The sequence below is a fragment of the Aythya marila genome (genome assembly GCF_965140915.1).
Source record: "Aythya marila genome assembly, chromosome: 8".
Taxonomy (NCBI): domain Eukaryota; kingdom Metazoa; phylum Chordata; class Aves; order Anseriformes; family Anatidae; genus Aythya; species Aythya marila.
In genome coordinates, this window is record NC_139049.1 from 19,051,543 (window position 1) to 19,071,841 (window position 20,299).

A 20,299-nucleotide genomic window follows, 5' to 3' on the forward strand; every position below is an offset into this window, starting at 1 on the left:
GCACAGAGGAGAGGACACCAACTTTTTAGCAAAAATGTTTCTAATGCAACCTTGTCTGAGGAAGAAGAAATGGAAATAAAGTCATATTCGTAATCTTGTCAGGTTATTTATGTATGTACACCCTGCAAGAAAAATGCAGTATGGGATTAAAAGTGTATGTCTTAGCACACAAACTAAGCTTAGCAGATCTGCACTGCTGAAAAGTAATCAGTTCAAAAGACCCAATTAAATGTTTCACCATTTAGGCAAAATAAATAGCTTGAAGCAGTGCTTATTTACTAATGAAAACTTTAGTAGTGCAGCATCATAATATCCGAGCAATTTACACAGATTATTCACACTGAGTGAACGTGAGTGCAGCATCACATCTTGTAGGTCAGGTATGTTTCGGATGAGAAACATAGGGTTGGGTACCAAGGAAGGAGCTTCACTGAGTGGTATTTACTTCTGAGACACCGTACTACAGCAGAGCCACAGCAAATCCAAGAGCAAATCCTCAAACACTGTGTCTAACTCCTAGGTGAAACACTGCAACCAACTCACAGGAGAACAGACTCCCAGGCAGAGATCATAGGATAATAGCAAAAACCCTTTAAAACCCATTCTTGCAGCACTGTAGATTTTTTTTATCCAGGGCTTAGCATTCAGCATATTCATAATGTAGTTGAAAGTTATGTCACTTAAGACAGCTTCTGAGTCTTTATTTAATGAATAGCAACTTGAACAATTACAATTCCGAAAATTCGTAGCTTTATCCTTCACATTAATTTGTACAGATCTTAAATACATTTTAAAAAATCACCTGCTTTAATTACTAAAATAAGGTATTTCAATTGATAGAGGTGATTTGTTACCAAAATTCTTCTGAAATTTGGAAGACAGTACATTTGTGTTCGCAGTTCCACTGAACCTCCAGGCCAGTTCAACGCAAAAAAAAATGGACTCACTGTGGGTTCCACGCATGTAGCACAGCTCCCCTGGCTGCAGAAATGTATATCCAACATAGCTGTAGCTTGGCTTCAACAGGTAACATGTACTAATTATGAAATTTACCACTGAGGTAGCACGAACTCATAAGGTCTTGTGGTTTCCCTCTACAATGGGCAGGAGGAACAATTTCAAAATGGGGTGTGTGTGTAGGGATGGACCCTAACTGACCTTTAACATATATATTTCCCTTGAATAATGAAAAAATATTATGACCTATATCAATTAGGAGCAATTATTTATAAAAACGTTCACCTCTTGCAGTTTGCATACAGAAAAATGATCACATTTTTAACAAGGGAAATGGGATATCACTATGCCCGACTTAGATTAAATTAGCAAGAAAGTTGTTATCAAACCATATAAAAGATACACCATAATAAGACGTGACCTTGCAGAACCTTGGAGCCAATTGGTGATTTTTTCCCCCTGTAACCCTTCCTAATTATCTCCAAAGTTGCAGACCCTTTTGTGGCAGGTTATTTTTCTGTGAATAGTGAGGGCTTTTGGGCTTTTAAATATTTAATTAGTCTTCTGATATGAGAATTGTTGCATATGCCAACTGCTTCGATTTTCAAACTGTGTTCATCCTAATTATGTTCAGATTTAGATTGGTCATCCCAAACCTCTCACTCTTGTAATTATTTACTCCTTAAAGATCATTCAGCGGAGAAATATTTTTTACCCTTATGACTCTTTCTTTCCACAAATGGCTTTTCTGGTCCGTTAATTACCCACTCAGAGGATTAGAGTTTGTAATAACGCAAGAGATCCTGCATGTAAGATGAGTTTTACAGGGTGAAAAAAAATAAATTGTTTTTTGTAAACTTGCCCTGGGGAATATCCCCTTTTTGAGTTATAATTTTCATCAGCAGAGGCCTTGTGCCACTGATGCATCTCTACTGATTCCACAGGGCTGGGAAGTGACTTGTTTGTATGGCTCAACAGAACGCAGAGCAAAATGCTGAGCATGAGGCCAAAAGACAACTTGGTTAATTTACAAGATTTATAAAAGTGTAATCTGCTAGCAAGTTGGTACGATCCTTTTCCTCAACATTTTTAATGCAGATTTTATGGCTTTAAAGTTATGTATATTAAACTGATAATTATTAACAAAATCTGCTGATTTTTTCCAGAAGTGCTGTCCCTTGGTTGGTGTCTTTAATCAACTCTGTAACAGTGGTGTCATTTTCTAATAAAATGTCTGAGAGTCCTCTCCACAAGTACTTTCTTTTCTTCTGAGAGGAATTCCTATCACAAAAGCACTGTTATTCATTACCCACAGTGATGGCTGGATCTAATTATCATCTACAAAGCTTGCAGGACTTCTAGGTATAGGACTTCCCCTGCACAAGTATCCTTCTGCTCTAACTTGTGAAGCACAATCCCACAATTTCCAGTTTTAAACCCAATAAAGTCTAGGGAGATGCTCTCATTTGCTCACTTTTACATCTCCAAAAATTCTGTGGATTCTGTGTTGTTTTGTTCTGTTTTGTTTTGTTTTCTACACAAGTCAAGCAGATTCACCTCTGTAAGAAACACATCAGAAAATTCACTAGCTTGACTCCTTCAACACACAGATAATCTTTAATTGTGTCAAAAATATTCCTAATCTAATCCTTTTATCAAACTGTCTACCACTGAAGAAGTCTCATGTGCCTGCACAATTAAAAACCCCATGTTAGCCATACATAATACTGTATTACATTTGATGCAAATCCTTTTCTATTGAAATAAGCACTGGGCTGACAGCAGAAAGTGGCTGATAAGAAAGCAACAAGGCATTGCTGATGGCATTCACGATAACTGAGCACTAACTCATATGTGTTCTGTCTGCAGCACATTACCCAAAGAGCTACTGTTTTAAATGCAACTCCAGGAGGTGTTCTTTTGCTATATCTCAGCCACAAAGGCAGTAAAATTATCTAAGAAAACTAAATATACAAAGTAAATGATGTTTTTCATACCCATCAGTGATGCTGGCACTACAATAATGCACTGAAAGCAGTATCAGTGCTACCACATCCTAGATGAGAAAACACCTACAGCTTCACGAGTGTAATAGTAGGGCTGAGTTCAATGCTCTTAAGAAATTCAGTTAACATGGAAAGGTTATGGGTTCAGAACTGGTTATTGTTACACTTAAATAACTCGGTCTAATTTCATGTATTAACGGTCATAGGAAAAGGAGCACTAAATCTGAGTTATATTGAAACAGTAATTTTAGAGTGCTAGAAAAATACATGTGTTAAATACATTTTTAAATTGTTCCTTCCTCATATATATATGTATATATATATGTATGTATCACAAGGAGCAAGATACCTGAGAAGCAACAAACAGTAAGGTTAAAGATCACAGTTGCCCAGATTATTACTAAGAAAACATAGATGCCCTTGCACATACAATGACAAAATACATATCTTGCCATATGAAACATTACACAACCCTGTGTCATTAGGTAGAAAGACTTCTTCCTGTAACATGTTCAAATGCTATGACTTTGGTCAGAGCAGCTTGCTCAGTGAAGTTGTTCTGCTACCTAACTTATTTCATAAAAGTTACAGAACCTGTTTGCGTGTATGCTCGCGTGCTGGAAGAAATCAAAATTCAAAGACTGAAATAGCTACTGTGTTTTAGTGCAAAGCTGAACAAATACGACTTTCAATAGAGAATTTGTAGTAAAGATTCCTTATTGCCACTGTATTATAGCAGGTTTGACATGGAAAAATTCTATGTGGTAAGAGCCTTTGCTCCCCATTGATGTGTCTATAGCAGGCTAAAAATATACCAAATACTGATTTAGTCTATGTAACACTCTTAAGACTGCATTAACTTCATTGCAGTAACTTGTTTTATAGGCTCAGATCATCATGACCTATAAAATGTTAGGCTGAAGTGCTTTAAATATCTGCTAACACCATGTGCAAGCCTGGGAGTACAAGGCACTGTGCTGTGAAGCGGCAAAGACAGTGCTCTTCAGAGAAAGTAGCACGCACTCTTATGTCACTGATATAAACAGGGTAAGCATGCTAAATAATGTATGAAACAGGCAGCCAATCTTTATATATATAACAGCAAGTCTATCTGAATTCTTTGTTTGATTTCATTTTACAAGTCCAAAGCTTTTTCAGATTGCTTCTTAAAAGTCTAAAAATTGACTACCATACTAAGTTAAAGAATACACATGCAAACTCATTTTATTTATAGTTTTTATATGAAAGAAAATAATTTGTGGCCACAGCATTTTTGCTAATTATTGTTCTGCAATATGTAGAAAATAAAATGGAAAAAGGGATATTATCTATGTCTTTCAGTAATCATGGCCTATTTATTAAGCAATTAGGTTGCAATTTTCTTATTAGAGTGGGGAAAAAAAAAAGAAATGCTGTAAAATACTGTTACTGTTTGAATCTTTGATCCTTAAACTTTTCCACTTCAGCAACCTTGTTAATCTTGAAGTACCATGAATATGACTGCCTGTTTTTAGGCTATATAGCCTGGGCACATGCATAATCTATGGGATTCAATACAGAAGTGTTTTTTTTTCTCCTTGTTGAATTCAACTAAAAAGCTTAATTGAGCCACAAAGGTCAGAAGGTTCTTTTTATTATAAGTAGGCGATTATTCTGTGGCAGAAGGAAATTTCCAGACTATAAGATCTGCTTACTTCTATACTCTGTAGCCACTTTTTAATTTTTAAACCACTGTTACTCTTCCATTCCTTTCCTCTGAATTAAATAGCTTCTCTGTAATAATTTTTAAATTCTATTTCCTTTGTGTTTCTAATGAACTTTTCACTTTCTTTGCTAGAGCTGGATTTATAATACTAGAAAGTACTCATAATTTACTTACATATATTTAATTCATATTAACCTGTCCTAATTTCCAATCTATACCCTTCTCTGCCCATCTTCACGTACCTTTTGCATGTCAGTTCTGCTTACTAAGTGATAGTCAACGGATTTCCTATAGTGCAATGAACCTTAACAGGCAGCTTTTAATTGCCTCGCATAGGAAACCACATCACTATTAATTCCACAGCAACTGTATAAAATAAAACTATTGCTTCTCAGACTCTAGAGCAATTAGACCTCTCGGCTATTTGGCTAACTCTGCTTCATGATACCCAGTGCAGTTAATTATATTTTTTGATGTTAATAGTCTCTGTCAGTTTCAAGCATAACTCCTCTTTGATGAATATTTAAATTATATTTGAATAAAAAAATAATCTTGGTTACATTTCATATTCAGCAGTCATCACAGCTTAATAAAGGTCTCCTCGGCAAGGGTTGAGATAAATGGCTATATGAACACATGTAGAAAGTCCTAAATCAACTTATCTGATAACGTAGATGTTTTGGCTCAGTGTTATAGAGGATATATTGGGGTGGGAGGAATTAATGGGCTTCAATTATTAGAGTATTATTCCACACAAACTATATTTGACACAGTAATATATAAGTAAATCAGAATTTTTTAATACTGAAGTTATGAACGCAACTGTAGCAGGGCTAGACTAGAAATTTCAAAACTATACAGAAGTCATACAAATTTCAACTATAAAGTATTGAAGGTTAAGCTATGTTGTCTCTCAGCTTCTCACAATCATCAGTAAATTACCAAGAGAGGTGATTACATAACCAAAATATATAGAATATGACTACTTGTAGGCTAAACAACAGGTATACCTAGTAGAGGCCATTTCAGAAATCTGAAAAAAAGACCAAGAAAATCACAGTCTGAAAAATGTATTTTATATGGTACTCAAATGGACAAGAAACAACATATAAACATATAGTTACATTTATTTTAACACATAAACATCAAGGAAAGACTGATGATTATGTATATGTGTATACATGTATATATACCATTAACAGCTACTTCACCTTACCTGACTGCTCAGAACATCAGAACTTGAGGGTTTGTATTTAATTGACTAAGTAATACCACAGTGGAACAACACCATTAAAAATAATAAAATTAAAAAAAAAAAAAAAAAAAACAGTATTTTTAATGTGTAAACTAGACCTACTACTTTCGTATTAACTATTAATGTCAGTGAAAATGAACAATGCCAGATAAGGTGTCTGGGTGTTCCTATTTTTTTCTGTAATAAAGCCAAGGACTATGGTATGCGTCATGAATATTCTAGGCTCTGTGATTATGCCTGGTTTATGAAAATATTCTACGTGTATTAATGTTTTTTCTCTGTATGAGTCATAACTAAGTCTTGAGATTAACACACAAGAAAACAAAACAAAACAAAACAAAAATCAATCAGACCGCAGCCTGTTATCATGAAAAGTGCCATTTAAAAATACAGAGCATTTTACACTTCTGCTACAGCAAAATACCGATGGCAGTACCTGCTGTACTAAGACCTATGTCTGCTTCAGATAAGTAAAAGCCTTCATTTTTAAAGGATGCTTAAAAGAGACATCTAATTTTGATAATTTTCTACAGTAAGTGTTTTGTGAGGCAGCTGTCAGCAAGCTGAAGCAGAAACCACTGGCATGCCAAAGCAAAAGGACCTCACAAATGAAAATCTGCACCAACACCACAGCCACTCTGCTGCACATGAATTCCGAGAATTTCCCTGTCTGCATCAGCATGTGATATCTTATGATCAATGCTGGTGTTTCTCTGACACGAAAAGGACAGAAATGCAAGCTCTTAATGACCAGAAAGTAGCAAAAGGCAAGGTACACCTCTTGTTCCGAGACACTTTTCACAACATGGTATCTTTAGCAAAGGGAGGCAATCTTCGTCCACAGAAGGAAAAGCAAGGAAAAAAGCACGAATAGCAGCAGGGGTCAGCAGAGCCTTGTCTGAGCCTGGCAGACCCCCAGGGAAATGCATACCATTACCACAATCACAGTCAGTTTTGAAGGGCAGAGGATCAAATCCTGCCCAGGAAAACTCTTTTAAGTCATGCTAAGAAATGCAAATTGGAGGTGTGGTATAGTTTTAACGCACAATCAACCTGGACCTGTGTGAGGCAGTTCATTTTGAGGCACTAAAATGCTTCTTTATGGAAGTCTCGCAAAGGCTCGAATTCAGTTCTGCAGTAACCCCACAGCTTGTTTTGCCTTCTAGTAGAGAAGATGTGCTGTTAGGTCTGGCGTTTTGGCAAGGCTGCTTCACTCTGAGGAGTGAGACTAATCAGCTATAGCAGTTACCTACTGTCCATCCCAGCCTGGAGTCTAGTGGCAGATTTTCTGTATTCACTCACTTTAGGGAACAGATCAAACTTGTTTTCACTTGAAAGGAAACTAATACAGTATGACGACGCTCCCACTGCAGACCTGACAAGCAGGAAAAAGATGAACACTCAAAAGATGTGTCGTCTTCCGAGGAAAACTTCTGATTTCTTCCAAAAATGTCTTGCTCTCATTTGTATACAGGATTTTTTTAAATGATGTCTTTGTTGGATATGTGAATAGATGGAAAAGAATGAACACCTCCGTTCTCCCACCCCCACCCTGGGAGGGATTAAGGCAAAAATAATGCCTCAGGTAAAGGAGTGGATAGGGCCCTTCCTTGATGTCTCTCTGGATCACCCTGTGGGGCAGGAGGCACGCCACTTACATTCTGAAGACCCTGCACTTGAGCGCAGCTGTCCCACCAGACAGATGATGAACATAACAGGTTACCGTATTACCATGTGAGAAAAGTTCACGGTAACAAGAACGCAAGCATGAACTCCTCGCTGCTGTCATGATGGACATGGTAATTGAAGGCACATGTGTTGCACGGCCTATAGATAGGACAGGATACGTGCAACAGATGAAATGCTGACTGCTGGAAAAGATTTATGCCTCTTTTAATCCTTTTACCTTCTGCAGCGATGTTGTAAAATGGTATTTCAAATAGTTTATTCCCCAAGTTCATCTATTACACCTAACAGATTTTCTATTTATGCTTACCTATTATAATGAGGTTTGCTTTCCCTGTGCATAGTTAAAAAGGTAAATGATACTGATTAAATATGGAAGTGTAATATATAAAATATTATAGTATGAATTGTGGATGAAAATAAAATTTCAAGGCCATCTCCTAGTGCAGGGTGGATATAACCACCTTTCTGTTGCAGAACAAAAATAACCTGAACATACTAACTGTGAGACTGTATTTTCTAATGAATTTTTAAAGATTTGGGAATTATTCTTCTTTTCAATGATCGCAACTATGCTCCCTGTGTCATAACACAGATCAGAAATTTCTCTTTAAAAAAATCAAGGTATTTTAGCCATTATTGGGAGGGATCAATATTTTCTTTCTAAAGTTAGCATTAATTTGGCTGTCAACATTAATTGCTTGAACTTAATATCAATATGTATTATTCCATAGCTTCAGGGTTAATAGCTCATATTTTTTCTAAATACAAAACAGATTTTTTCTACAAGCTCAACAAATAGCTATAATGGCAATTTACTCAAAAAATAAGGTGTATAGATTAGAATGGATCTGAAAAAAAATATATATTTATCTGTCAGATTACCCAAGTATTTATATAAACACATAGGCAAAAAACATCATCTAATTGCATCTTTAAAATAAACAGGAACATTTCCAAACCCAAAATTTTAGGATTAAGAAGAGTGAATCTTACTAAAAAAAAAAAAAAAAAGAAAAAAGCTTATTTTTAATTCAGAGAGAAAGGTCCCAGAATGCAAAAAAAGCTTCTTTGCACCTTAGTGTTACATTATAAAGTTGCACACACAATGTGCCTGAGTATTTGAAATGTATTTTGAGTGTGTCCTTACATGTATTTTTAGGGATCTGTTGTTATTTTAAGCTAACAGAACAGAAATCCAAACAGTATGTGGTACCTATGAAATCCTCAGTGCCTCTCCTAACAGCAAACTGTGGCCTAGCTGCAGCTGGATCCTGCAGAGCGGAGCTTTGAAGTTGAGGTTGGAGGCCAAAAGTCCTCCTTAAACGCACAGGTGGTTTGAAAATAACCCCAGCAATCCACCTGCAATCTATTTACAATGGAAGCTGTTATAAGCAAATTTTATCGTGTTAATTTTCAAATCTCCGCTGTGTCTATAAAGAGCAGTATTAGTCAGCCTTATCAACTTCAAAGTCTCATGACAGTTTCTGGCTGCAGTCACACGAACACACATTACCCGCGAGAAGCTGCAGCAATTTCCTCAGGCTGCTTTGCATCCTGAGCTTCCCTGTTTGTGTAATTCCTATTTCAAATGAAAAGGAAGCAAGAGAAATGTCCGTTGTAAAGGACAGGAGAGAACCAAGGAGTTTAAATCACCAAATATTTTAGAAATAAGCTTATTTCTACAGGCAGTCTGGTAAGATCTCTCAGACATGACTGCATGCATACGCTGGGGTTAATTATCAGAAAAGTGTGGATGAGGAGAGCGATTTTCTGAAGGTCTAGTCCCTTTCTTCAAAGCTTCAATTTTAACTGTGCATCTCTGAAGTTTACACGGAATCTAAATGCACGTGGAGGACTTTATGCTAGAATAATTGGGATGTAATTTCAAGGAGGAACTAAAAATTTAATAATGACTTTACAAAGGTAAAAAAGCAAAGCAGTGAAGTCATTAGTGTTCTAGTCGGGTTTCCTAGGAAAACACTACGTTAAAAATCTGAGCACTGTACAAAACAAAGAAAAGGAGAAAAGATTACGTTTGTTCTAATAAAGAGGAGCTGATGCAACACAAAATTTGTCACCATCTCCAAACCTCTCAAAGGGGAGCAGGGCATGTGATCACAAGGCTCTGTGTTAAACCGGAAAGCTCATCTTATTTTTCAATCTTCAGATTTCACAGTATTGATCTCATTACGCTAGTGTTTTCCCACTGTAGCTACAATAAATTTAGTTGCTGTATGAAGGCTGTGGAGTAACGTTGCAAATGAATGATGAATGTTTAATAATTGTCATGGAACTGCATTTAACTACAGGTCTAAAATGGACTCAAGTGGTCAAAAGCAGTGGCAAAGACACTGCTGGCTGAAGTGATAAAAACATTTAATTAACCCTTAAAAGTAAACACTGCAAGATGTTTAACAGCAATGTCAAAACTATTGCTGCTTATTTCTAAAGGTATAGAAGTTTTCCTTGTGATCAAATGTTCTAACAGATTAATTATTTTTTCTTGACAATGACAAAAAATAAAACCAATGAGTCTGACAGTCCTTCAGGTGAGCTATTTTCTATGCAATCGCTGCCGTCAGAATACAGCTGATGTGATACTTTTAGATACCAGATCAAGGACATGCACCGAGTTCTAGACATTTTGCCGTAGACAACAAAAAATTACAATCACCAGTGCAGTTATGAATAGATGAGATACAAGAACTTTTAATATTTTATGAGAAATTTGCAATATTGTTCCATGCTGGTAATAGAACAAATTGACTAACTTTCAAAAAAGATTTAACAAAGCAGAGGAGACATTTTTCTACTCATTGATGGGATCTGAGAAAGAAAACTACAAAATCAAACTTCCAAATTACTATATATGCTAGACAAAAATAGAAAGTAGCATATCAAATGATCTTTGCCACTTGTTCAGAAAATAGAATGACAATGATAAATTGTCTCTGAGCACAGATATGTTGAATCAATGTTTTATATATGATTGTCATGTCTTCATTTTGGATTGTTGAAAACAGGGTAAGACTGGAAGAGCAGGGAAGTTCAAAAATACTTTCTGCTACCATAAACTTATAGTTGATTAATTGAAATGGGAAGATTCAAATTTCAGCTTTCCAGGAACAGTCTGATATCACTTTAAGCAAGATTGTGCCTCTATATTTGTCTCTGACTACCTTAATCTGTGTATTTACAGTAAACATAAGGAGGACTTTGATCAAAACACAACATGCATTTTACACAACAAGGAAGTCTACAGAGAGGCACTACATTTACAAAAGCAATTGAAGGTGGTTTCAAAGGGAGTTGACAGATTAGAGGATGATGACACTGCTGCTGCAGTCTCAATGGAAATCTGGCTTGATCTAATTAACAACAGTGAACCGGAACCACAAAATAATAATTCAAACATAATTTAACGAAGTTATATCACCTTTTTACTACCTTAGCAATGGAGCCTTTCCCTTACTGATCACAGAACAAGTCATAGGTTCAACACAGAACAAAAATAAAAGGCTTGATATCTTTAATTTTCCCCTACCATTTGAAATTGAAAATTGATACTGAGCCCAAATATTTGACTACAGAAATAGAGAATGTCCAAGTGTTCACATGAATGTGATAAAAAAATTGCAACAGTAAGGACAACTTAGAGTGAAATGTTAGTCAAAAAGGAAGATTACTTTTAAGACATGACTATGTGTTACTGACTTCTATGTTCAAACAAAATATAGTAGCATGCAAGATGACTTGCATGTTTGATTTGCTATATCTGTGTACATGCACTGCAGAATTACCAGGTTATTCTCATTGCCCCTTTTTTTGGATTCCTCATCCTAAGAAAAACGCACTGGGAGAAAAAATTCCCAGCAGTCCTGAACTTTTCAACTCACTACTTTTCCTGAACTTATGTGGGGCAAAGGAGGAAAAATTTCAGGTTTTTTGAGCTTTACAGAAAAAAAATAAAAATGCAAAACACTTTTTATCTAGGCTTAGAACACCCTTGTAGTTAAAGCTACTAAAAATGCCAGTGACTGATTTGTGCTGACATTTCCACAACTGTCAGTACTAGAGGACTGATGCTCATATTCAGCTTAGATGCTCAAGAATTTCTATGAATATTAGTTCTGATGAAAGTTTTGTACTACAAACACTTTTATCAGCTCTTCCTCCATCTTCTATGACTGACAGTCACTATCACTAGGACCTAACGTAGCATGTGCTTGTATGGTTATATGCGTATGTACACACATGAATAATGACATGTAATCATCCTGGCATTTAATCATCCTGGCATTTTACGTTTTAAGCATTTTGAAGGTGGGAAGAACAGCAATTTAAATTCATTCAAAAGAAACGTGTAAGTTTGCCAAGGAATGTAGAAGCTACAGCCATTTAGAAAAATTTAAGTTCTGTTTGGCCACGTAAAAGACAGAAATATAAGGAACCTCCAAATAAATTAATTGTTCCATTCCCCTTGCAGTTATCTTCCCACTTTTTCCTTTTGCACAAAGAATTGTAATAAAACCTCTCTAATTTTAACTGGTGATTTTTATTTCCTCCTAACATTACTACATAGACATAAAACTACCTCAGCATCAAACTGTCAAGTGCAACATAGCATTTTCTACAGTATATAGCTCTTACTGTTTTAGTCCAGACATTGTTTCCTCTTTGATTCTTAAAGTGACATATATATTTTTACCTTTGTGTCATAATTTTGTAGGCATCTGGAAGGAAGCATTCTGTGTTCTCCATCTGGAAAGGGTCAGCGTCACAAATTTTGTCATCTGTCCGTCCATAGTTAGCACTTTCTATCATAATAACATCGCTTCCTGGACACCGGAGGTCAATGGAGTAGCCTTCACAGGAGAGCTCTCTCCTAACCAAACCAAATGGTAGTGCTGCACGGCTGAAACCTAAAAAAGAGAAAAAAAAAAAAGTAGGATTGAGCCTAAGGGATATATTGCATTGGACTATTTTTCTTTTTTTCTGTCACATAGGCAATAACTCTCAATAGCGTCCTAAAGGAAGTGCACTTTTAAACAGTCTGACCCAGTACCATGTTAAGTGAAGCATCTTTCATGAAACTATCACTTCCTGACATCACTGCTGCTGTGTCCTTAATCTGGGAAGAGAGGAAGTTCCTCTTTGTTTCTAACCCTCGACAGGGCAGCATGTCTGCACAGTTACCTTGCACATTTCCTGTTCCCACCTCTCTTCTCTCTGCTTCTTTCTCCCCACTTTGTGCACAGACAGATCATGGTGGAAAGTGGGTAGTGGCAGAGCAGGCTGGAGTTGCACATTCAGAAGTAAATTAAAAACAAAACAAAACAAACAAAAAACACCAAAGGAGCAAAGCCATAGCTTCAAGTTAATTTATTTCTATCTCCCTTTCTCCAGAAAGAGTTCATTTTCTTTTGCTCAGATACTTTATGTCCCCAACATGGACATGTCTGTGCCACTAGATCTAATATATGTGCTGATACATCACCTAGCTGAACTCCCATTCTCCTCGCTGTGCCTTTTACAGAAATTAAATCACAAGCAGAAGCTAGAAGGTTTTGAACAAATACATAAATGACCAATACAGCAAACTGCACATGTGTACTGTATAAAATCTTCCTGTCCCTCCCAAAAATGACATATATGTTTTAGGGAATTCTCATTTTTAGTATTTTTTTCTTCATGAGAGAATTCCAGAAAATAGGTAAACTATCTAATGAAGCCACACCAAATGCCTTAGAAACAGAACAATGGTCCAGATACTCATCCAGATGTATAGTCTTTTATAGACATTTCTTGATGCACAATATATATGTCAAAAAACTGTACCCTTCCTTGTACATAGCTACTAGTATATTATTAAACAAAATATTTTCGTTTCTTACAAAATGGGGGCACTACTGTGTTTTGGAGGATGAGCTGGGTAACATGATAAACACTTGTATCTTGAAGGTAGTAAATCTCCTGTAAATTTTCAGCGGAACCACAGATATTTCCTTTTTTTTTAAAAAAAAAAAAAAAAGTCATAGTAATGGAGTAGCACAAGGCCATTAATATTTCAGTGCAGGCTGTTAGAGACAAGTTATGACGGCAAAGAGAAACAGCTAGTAAGTATGGAAAGTTGCTTCTCTGGTGTTTTCAAGGCAAAAAAAAAATCTTTTTTTTTTTTTAAAGTATGATACATTAGAAGAGGGAAGGAAGCAAGGATCTAAAAAGATCAAGAATAACTTGAGATAACCCCTTGACAGCAAATTTTCATGTGAACCCGAGGCTGTCACTTTTTCTGCTGAATTAATGACCTGTGGATTCGAAGTCCTACTGTATGAAGGTGATGATGATCTGCTAGGACTGCAAGGAAGAGCTGCTGGGAACAACTGCACCAGTGTCAGGATGTGGCTTCCTGGCAGCCAGAGCCCATCGTCCCGTCCGCCCGGCTCCCCTTCTGCACCAGTACCAGGTTTTACTCCCCCCCCATGCAGAGGACTAATGCTTGGGCCACCCTGACCCCTGGCTCCCTCCACATCAGGAGATGTGCTCCCAGAGGAGCAGCTCCTTGGCCTGCTCGCTGGACAGGATCTTGCCCTGTCACAAGGGAAGGGCAGGCCAGGGCGCAGCAGCTGCGTCTGCCTCTGCTTTAAATTTTACAGAATCTCATCTGACATGAAATGGGTGTTGCTGCGCTGCCAGTGTTTTAGTATTTGTTAATAAGAGAAGAGGCCATGTTGCTGTGGAAAACACAACAATTCCATCTAAAATGCACTCCTGGCTATAGGTTTGGCTGAGCATGTCATGTGTAATAACAAACACTATTATTAGAGGCTTGCTGAAGTATCATGAGCTGAAAGCTGGAAAGAGCTGAAATGCGAATCTATCACGTTAACACCCTACATATTCCTCCCATGCAGCAGATTAATACAATGAAGACAGAAGCTGCTCACGGCTTAGTGAGGGCGTGAAATGGGCATGTAGAGGGGCATGAACAAAGTCCCCACCACAGATAGGAACAAAGCCCCCACTACACATGCATGCCCAGGCTCCTTTGATTAATTACCATCACGACAGCCGCAGTGGGACCAAAAATAATGCTACCAGTGACTGCCATTCCTACATCCTACTGCTCCTGTCAAATTTAACACCATCCCCATAAAACTCGATCCCTCATGGCAACGGAGCCTGCACCCCCTGCATGCAGCAGGGCTGCCTCCAGCACAGGGCTCCGTCAGCCCCCTCCCATGGGGGCCCCTCATGTGCCGTCACATAGCCCCACTTTTGGGTTTCCGTAAGCAAGAAGGAAGCCACGAGAGGGGACACAGCTGGGTCTGCTGCCCAAAGGGGATTTTTGGTGAACGGCAGAGCACGGGGCCCAGGCTGATGCCCCTGAGGTCTCGGTGGCTGCACAGGCAGCGTGCCTGCAGCAGCAGGTCAGATGTATGGATCACTGCAGTGCCAGGCTGACAAAACCATACCAAGCTGGTTGTGATGAGCACTGAGCCCTTCCTGCAGACCCTGCAGCACAGCCAGTACTTCCGATAGGAAATATTTCAAATTCAAAGACAAGACCTCCAAGATTAACTACCTGCAAATCTTATTTCATCATCTGTAGCAACTGGCCACTGCCATAGTACTGTGAATGTATTTCATCCTGCAATTTTTCTCCCTGCAGTCATACAGGAGATGTTCTGTATTAGAACAAACATTAAAAATGCTAGACCAAGGTTAGGTCACTTCACCAGCAACAGAAGACACACCTGAGACTGTAACGTAGGTGTGATATCGCAAAAGCAGCAAGCCATAAAGCCAAACAATGCAGCATGTGGTAGGTGGGGAGATCACTCTAAGGAACCACTATGGCGCAGAGGGAATTTTAAGTAAATAAAATAAATAAACATAAAGTCTACTAACAAAGCTGCTGTGATGTTTATTCTGAAGCTTTATTTGTAATCTTTTCCTATCAACAAAGAAAACAAAAAATAAGCATATCAACAAGCAAAGTGTAATTCAATCCATCTTGCAACCCTGACAATCGAAGAAAGAACTAGTGGGAGGCCCTGTGAGCGAAAAATCAATATTGCAGCTTTGTGCCGTGCAAATGTGAATACTGCCAAATAGCAGTGCTTAGGGTAAAATGAACTGTTTTGCTCCATTTTCTCCTCTCTGAACAAATGATTTTGAAACGACAGCTTTTTTTTGGAGCTATAAAATGTCAAGCAATAACTCCCTGCGCTTTAGGCAAGTGATTGGAATAAATACCTCTTGGCAACAGGTGCAATGACTTAGGACTGAAATTGATTTACATTCAGGAGATAATTCCCGATAAACAGATGCACTGCCACAGGATGGAAGTTTGAAAGACCGGCATCTGAATGCTGCTGCCTGGTTCTGCATCATTCCAGGGCTTTTCAGACATAAGTATGTAGCTCTGTCAATAATTACTGTTGTCACCAGTAACTTTGTATCTCCAGTGCAATTCGTCATGAGGATTTTCAACACCATCTTTTCTAACCAACCTGTATTCAGCCCGCTGCTTGTCTAACTGCACCTTGCATAAATGTGTTTTGTTTGGCCATCCACCTATGGCTGAAATCAACATTCCTTGTTTCTGCTAATCACTTCGAGGCAAACTGTGCCATGGATGACACCGCTCCTCTCTACAGAGGAGTGTCCGTGTAAAGAGCTGCCTGACTGCCACAGACCCTTCTGGGGCCAGGGCTGGGATTTCCAGCACAACCTAAACAGCAACTGAAGCAAGTCTCTATTACCACATGCAGCGTATGCTGTCTCTGATTCATTTGAGTCTGTATATATTCATCAGTGTTGTGTGGACTTTTTTTTTTTTTTTTTTATGCTAGAAGAATAATACCTAATGAGAAAAAAGAGCGTGTTTTCTGTCATGTTAACCGTTTTGATTACGAAAAAAAAATCCTGGCAAACATATGTTTCCTGCACATTTTATCTGTTCACAAATTAGTTGGGTGCAGGCTCTTTATTCATAGAACAAAATAAACTGCTTTTACAAAATCACCATTTTAAAAAAAAAAAAAAGTAAAGGGGATTTTCAGTGGTAATATGCATTCTTTAATGCTTTATTGGTCAATGCATGTACAGGAACATGCTGAGAAAAAAATCAAAATGGAACATCACATAGAAATCTTTCCTCTTATACTTTAATCTATAAAATGAAAAAACAGACATTTTGCAAAAGAAATGTAACTTAGAACTGGGTTTCTCAAATATATTAAATTCACATTTCACTCTTTTTTTTTTTTTAATATATATAGATTTGCAATGCCTTTTACCATTCTACCATCCTGGTTCCTTAATGAAAAATGATTTGTCTATAGAAAGGTAACCTAAATTTGTCAAAGTGCAATGAAAAGTTAATAATTCACAGCATCCTGCCCACTAGCATTCCATCTTTTTGAGCTGTCAATAATAAGAGAGTGTGCTAAGTTTGGTAGATAAAAGCAAAAAGGAACCACTACATTTGAATGTTCACCCCATACAGAGGAAAAATAGTGGAATGTAAACAGGCTAACATCAGTACTTCTCGACATCAGAAGCAAGGAACCTTTGATTAAAACTTAAAGCACAGAGAAAGTCAACATGGAAATACAAAATAATTTCAAAGAATGCAGATACTAGGAGAACTGAGAATCCAAAACAAATCTTTGCAGAAATAAATATATATGTCTCGGTGAGCAAGGAAATATTGCTTCTTGTGTTATTTGGCTCTAACAGAAAGGTCTTTTGAAAAGAACACATCTTTTCAAACAGAATGTTTACAGTTGTCTCTTTCACAATCTCTTTTATTTTACCAAATCATGAAACATGATGATTCAAGTTCTACACAAGATGAAGCAATGCATCTTGGGCAGAATTTCAATAATATATGTTGAACAAATGCAGAGCCCGACGCAAACTGTATGCAGCATCTTCTCCCTCGCTCAGCAAGGTGCAGACACGCACGCACAGAGGGTGCACACAGGCAGCTGAACACACTTTCCCATCTGAAAATCATGCAAATTCTCAACATGGGTCCCGCAGAGCATTTATAATTCTGCGAAAAAAGCCTCAGCATCCTGCAGTTTCTAAAGAATCCCATGAACTATGCCAAGGGAGACTTTTCACTCTTGTCTCTCAGTGCTGTATATATTTCACACAGATAAGCATGTTATTTTGTAAAACAGCTTTTAAATTATCCAATACTGGTCAACAGATCACTACCAATGACTAAAACGATAGAGGCAATTTAAATGACAACTGTGCTTTCTAATTCTATCTTTGAAGAGAAAAAAGTCATTCTGGCAACCATGTCTATTAAAAGATTACATTGGCACAGTGAGAGCTTCTGATACTGCACAGAGGTCTGGAGTTCACAGCACTCCTCTCTTCTTTCACTGAAAGCCACCAGATAGCACACGAACAGCCAGAGCTCCGGCACGGCAGACAAAACCCCACTGTTCCAGTCTGGATAAAATTAGGCAGGAAGCGATCATTTCAAAAATATTCTCTTATAGCTGTATTCTTTGCTGTTTTAAGTATAGACTCATTATTTTTATTTAAGATGATGGAAGCAGAGGACATTAGAGAAAAAAGGATTAGTTATTGAAGGAAATCTATTTTCTGGGAAGATACATCTTTCCCTCTCTTTTTTTTTTTTTTAACCCATTCATAAAAATGGGATTAACTCAAAACAATGTACATGAAAGTACATTCATTATTAGAACTTTAACAAAGAGGTCTGAAGCCCTAATGAACACACTTCATCATTTAAATGTGCACATAAATTACGCTGAAGCAAGACAACTATTTCATTGAATAAATTAGCTGTGAGGGGGGATTTTTAGCACTCCTTTCAAGAGTTCAGTTTCTCCAACATACTCTTGTACATTTTAATTATTTGGATAAAATCTGAAAGCCCATCTCTTGCAAAATAAAAATATGAATTGCTAGCAATAAGAGCTTTCAGAAATATTAAGTAGCTAATAGTGGCTTTCTAATAAATACTTTTTAAAAATTATTAGACTGATTTAGTCTAAAAATCATTTAAAATTTTAAAAATCTTTGTCAGATTCAGTGTTTTCCAAGATTCGGTGTGAGCAGCAGAATTACAACAGTAAGTAATTTTCTGTAATTATACACTTAATATGCAGTGTGCATAAACACAAAGCACGGTACGTCTATTTAATGAAATTCAGGACAGAAGCCTGAGTTACGCCCTCTGACTCACACTAGGACGAGTCCTGCCTTCCAGGCTCCCAGGAACTTATTACAATTTTCCTTGTGTATTTTACAGTCTCCATGCAATTCTCAAAAATATCCCTGTGAGGCTCTCTTCAGCAAAAAAAGAGTCAGGGTTTACCTGCCTACACCTTGTTGAATGATTCAGCAAAACCTCAAGTTAGTAGCAGCATCTTAGCTTTTTAACGTGTTGATCCTTCCTGTGTATGGTTGGCAAGCATCTCATTTAAATTCACCTAAACAGCTCTCACCCCTCATGCATAAGGGTGAGAATGTCTCTCTCCGAGTTGTTCATGACTTTTTTTTGGTGGTGGTGGTATGTTATTGTTGTTTTTTCTAATAGCAGGACAGAAGAGAGTGCTACATTGTCAGAACTGCAGACTGGAGTCCTTCAATCACCTGGAACAAGAACAGCCCAGACAGCAGCTGTGCAAGCATCCCCCATATTAGTCCATCATGTCTCAACCCTATTTTGAAGGAATCACCACTATGGGAAAAGAGATAGTTTGGTCTTCATGCCCATTTAATCCTTCACCTCCCTGCTGAGGCTGCCACAAGAGTGCTAATTAATGCTAAACTGTGAAAATGGGCTTCTGCACTTTGCATCCAGCCACACTGAAACTGGTTAGAAACCACTAATTCCTTTAATGAAAGTCACCAAACCAGAGACTGGTTCCTGGCAGCATTTTAGCAATGCCTACATATGGCAGATGGAAACCATGTGATTTAAACATGAAAGTCTAAATATCTAGTGCAAAAATATGCATGTTGTTCGGTTCTCACTTAGAACCAAATTTTACTCTCATCTGCATGCACCTTTCCCATCCCTTTCAGTGGAAGCTGCATGCATGAGAGCAAAACTTTGCCCTCTTGATCTAAAATTATCCCAGTTTGAAACAGTATTCATCTGTCAATGATATTTCTTTTCTTTTGCCAGCCAGATGTCTGTTCTCAGGCTGCAAGAATCTCCTTCCTTTTTTCCTTCACATCACACACACTTGATCCTTTGCCAGCTCACAGAAAGCACTCTACCCTTTTCTTTCTCGCCATTAAATACATTGCATCTTCAAAATTTCTCAAGGCAAATAAGTCCCATGGTCTCTGTAAATCCACCTCCTGGAGGTTATCTCCAGTTTACCAACTGTGAACTCGCTGAGCACACCACCTGTCAGGAAGGAGAAGCTTCTGAATTAGAAACAAGCTCAGAAACAGGGAGGTAAGACACACAAAGGGTGATGTGTCAGTAATGTCGTGTCAACAGGATTTCCTGTTGAATTATTTCCTCTGTACAGGATGTTGGTAGCTGAATAAAAATAAATATTCTTTAATTTTCTATAAAAATGCATTTTGACATCCATTTATATTTCTAGTTCCCTCAATCATTTTTGATTGGAAACCATGTGTTCGAGGGGGTAGGGGAAGAGGAGGAAAGGGCTA

General features: G+C 37.6%; 1 protein-coding gene across 4 annotated transcripts in view; it reads right to left on the reverse strand.

Moving 5' to 3' along the window:
• ADGRL2 (adhesion G protein-coupled receptor L2) overlaps positions 1–20,299 on the reverse strand; it is a 392,820-nt gene that overhangs the window by 60,980 nt on the left and 311,541 nt on the right. For all 4 annotated transcript variants that reach the window (XM_082765657.1, XM_082765656.1, XM_082765658.1 and 1 more), the window contains one exon: positions 12,321–12,534. In XM_082765657.1, coding sequence (XP_082621783.1) covers positions 12,321–12,534 — 214 coding nt within the window. The remainder of the gene's footprint in view (positions 1–12,320; positions 12,535–20,299) is intronic.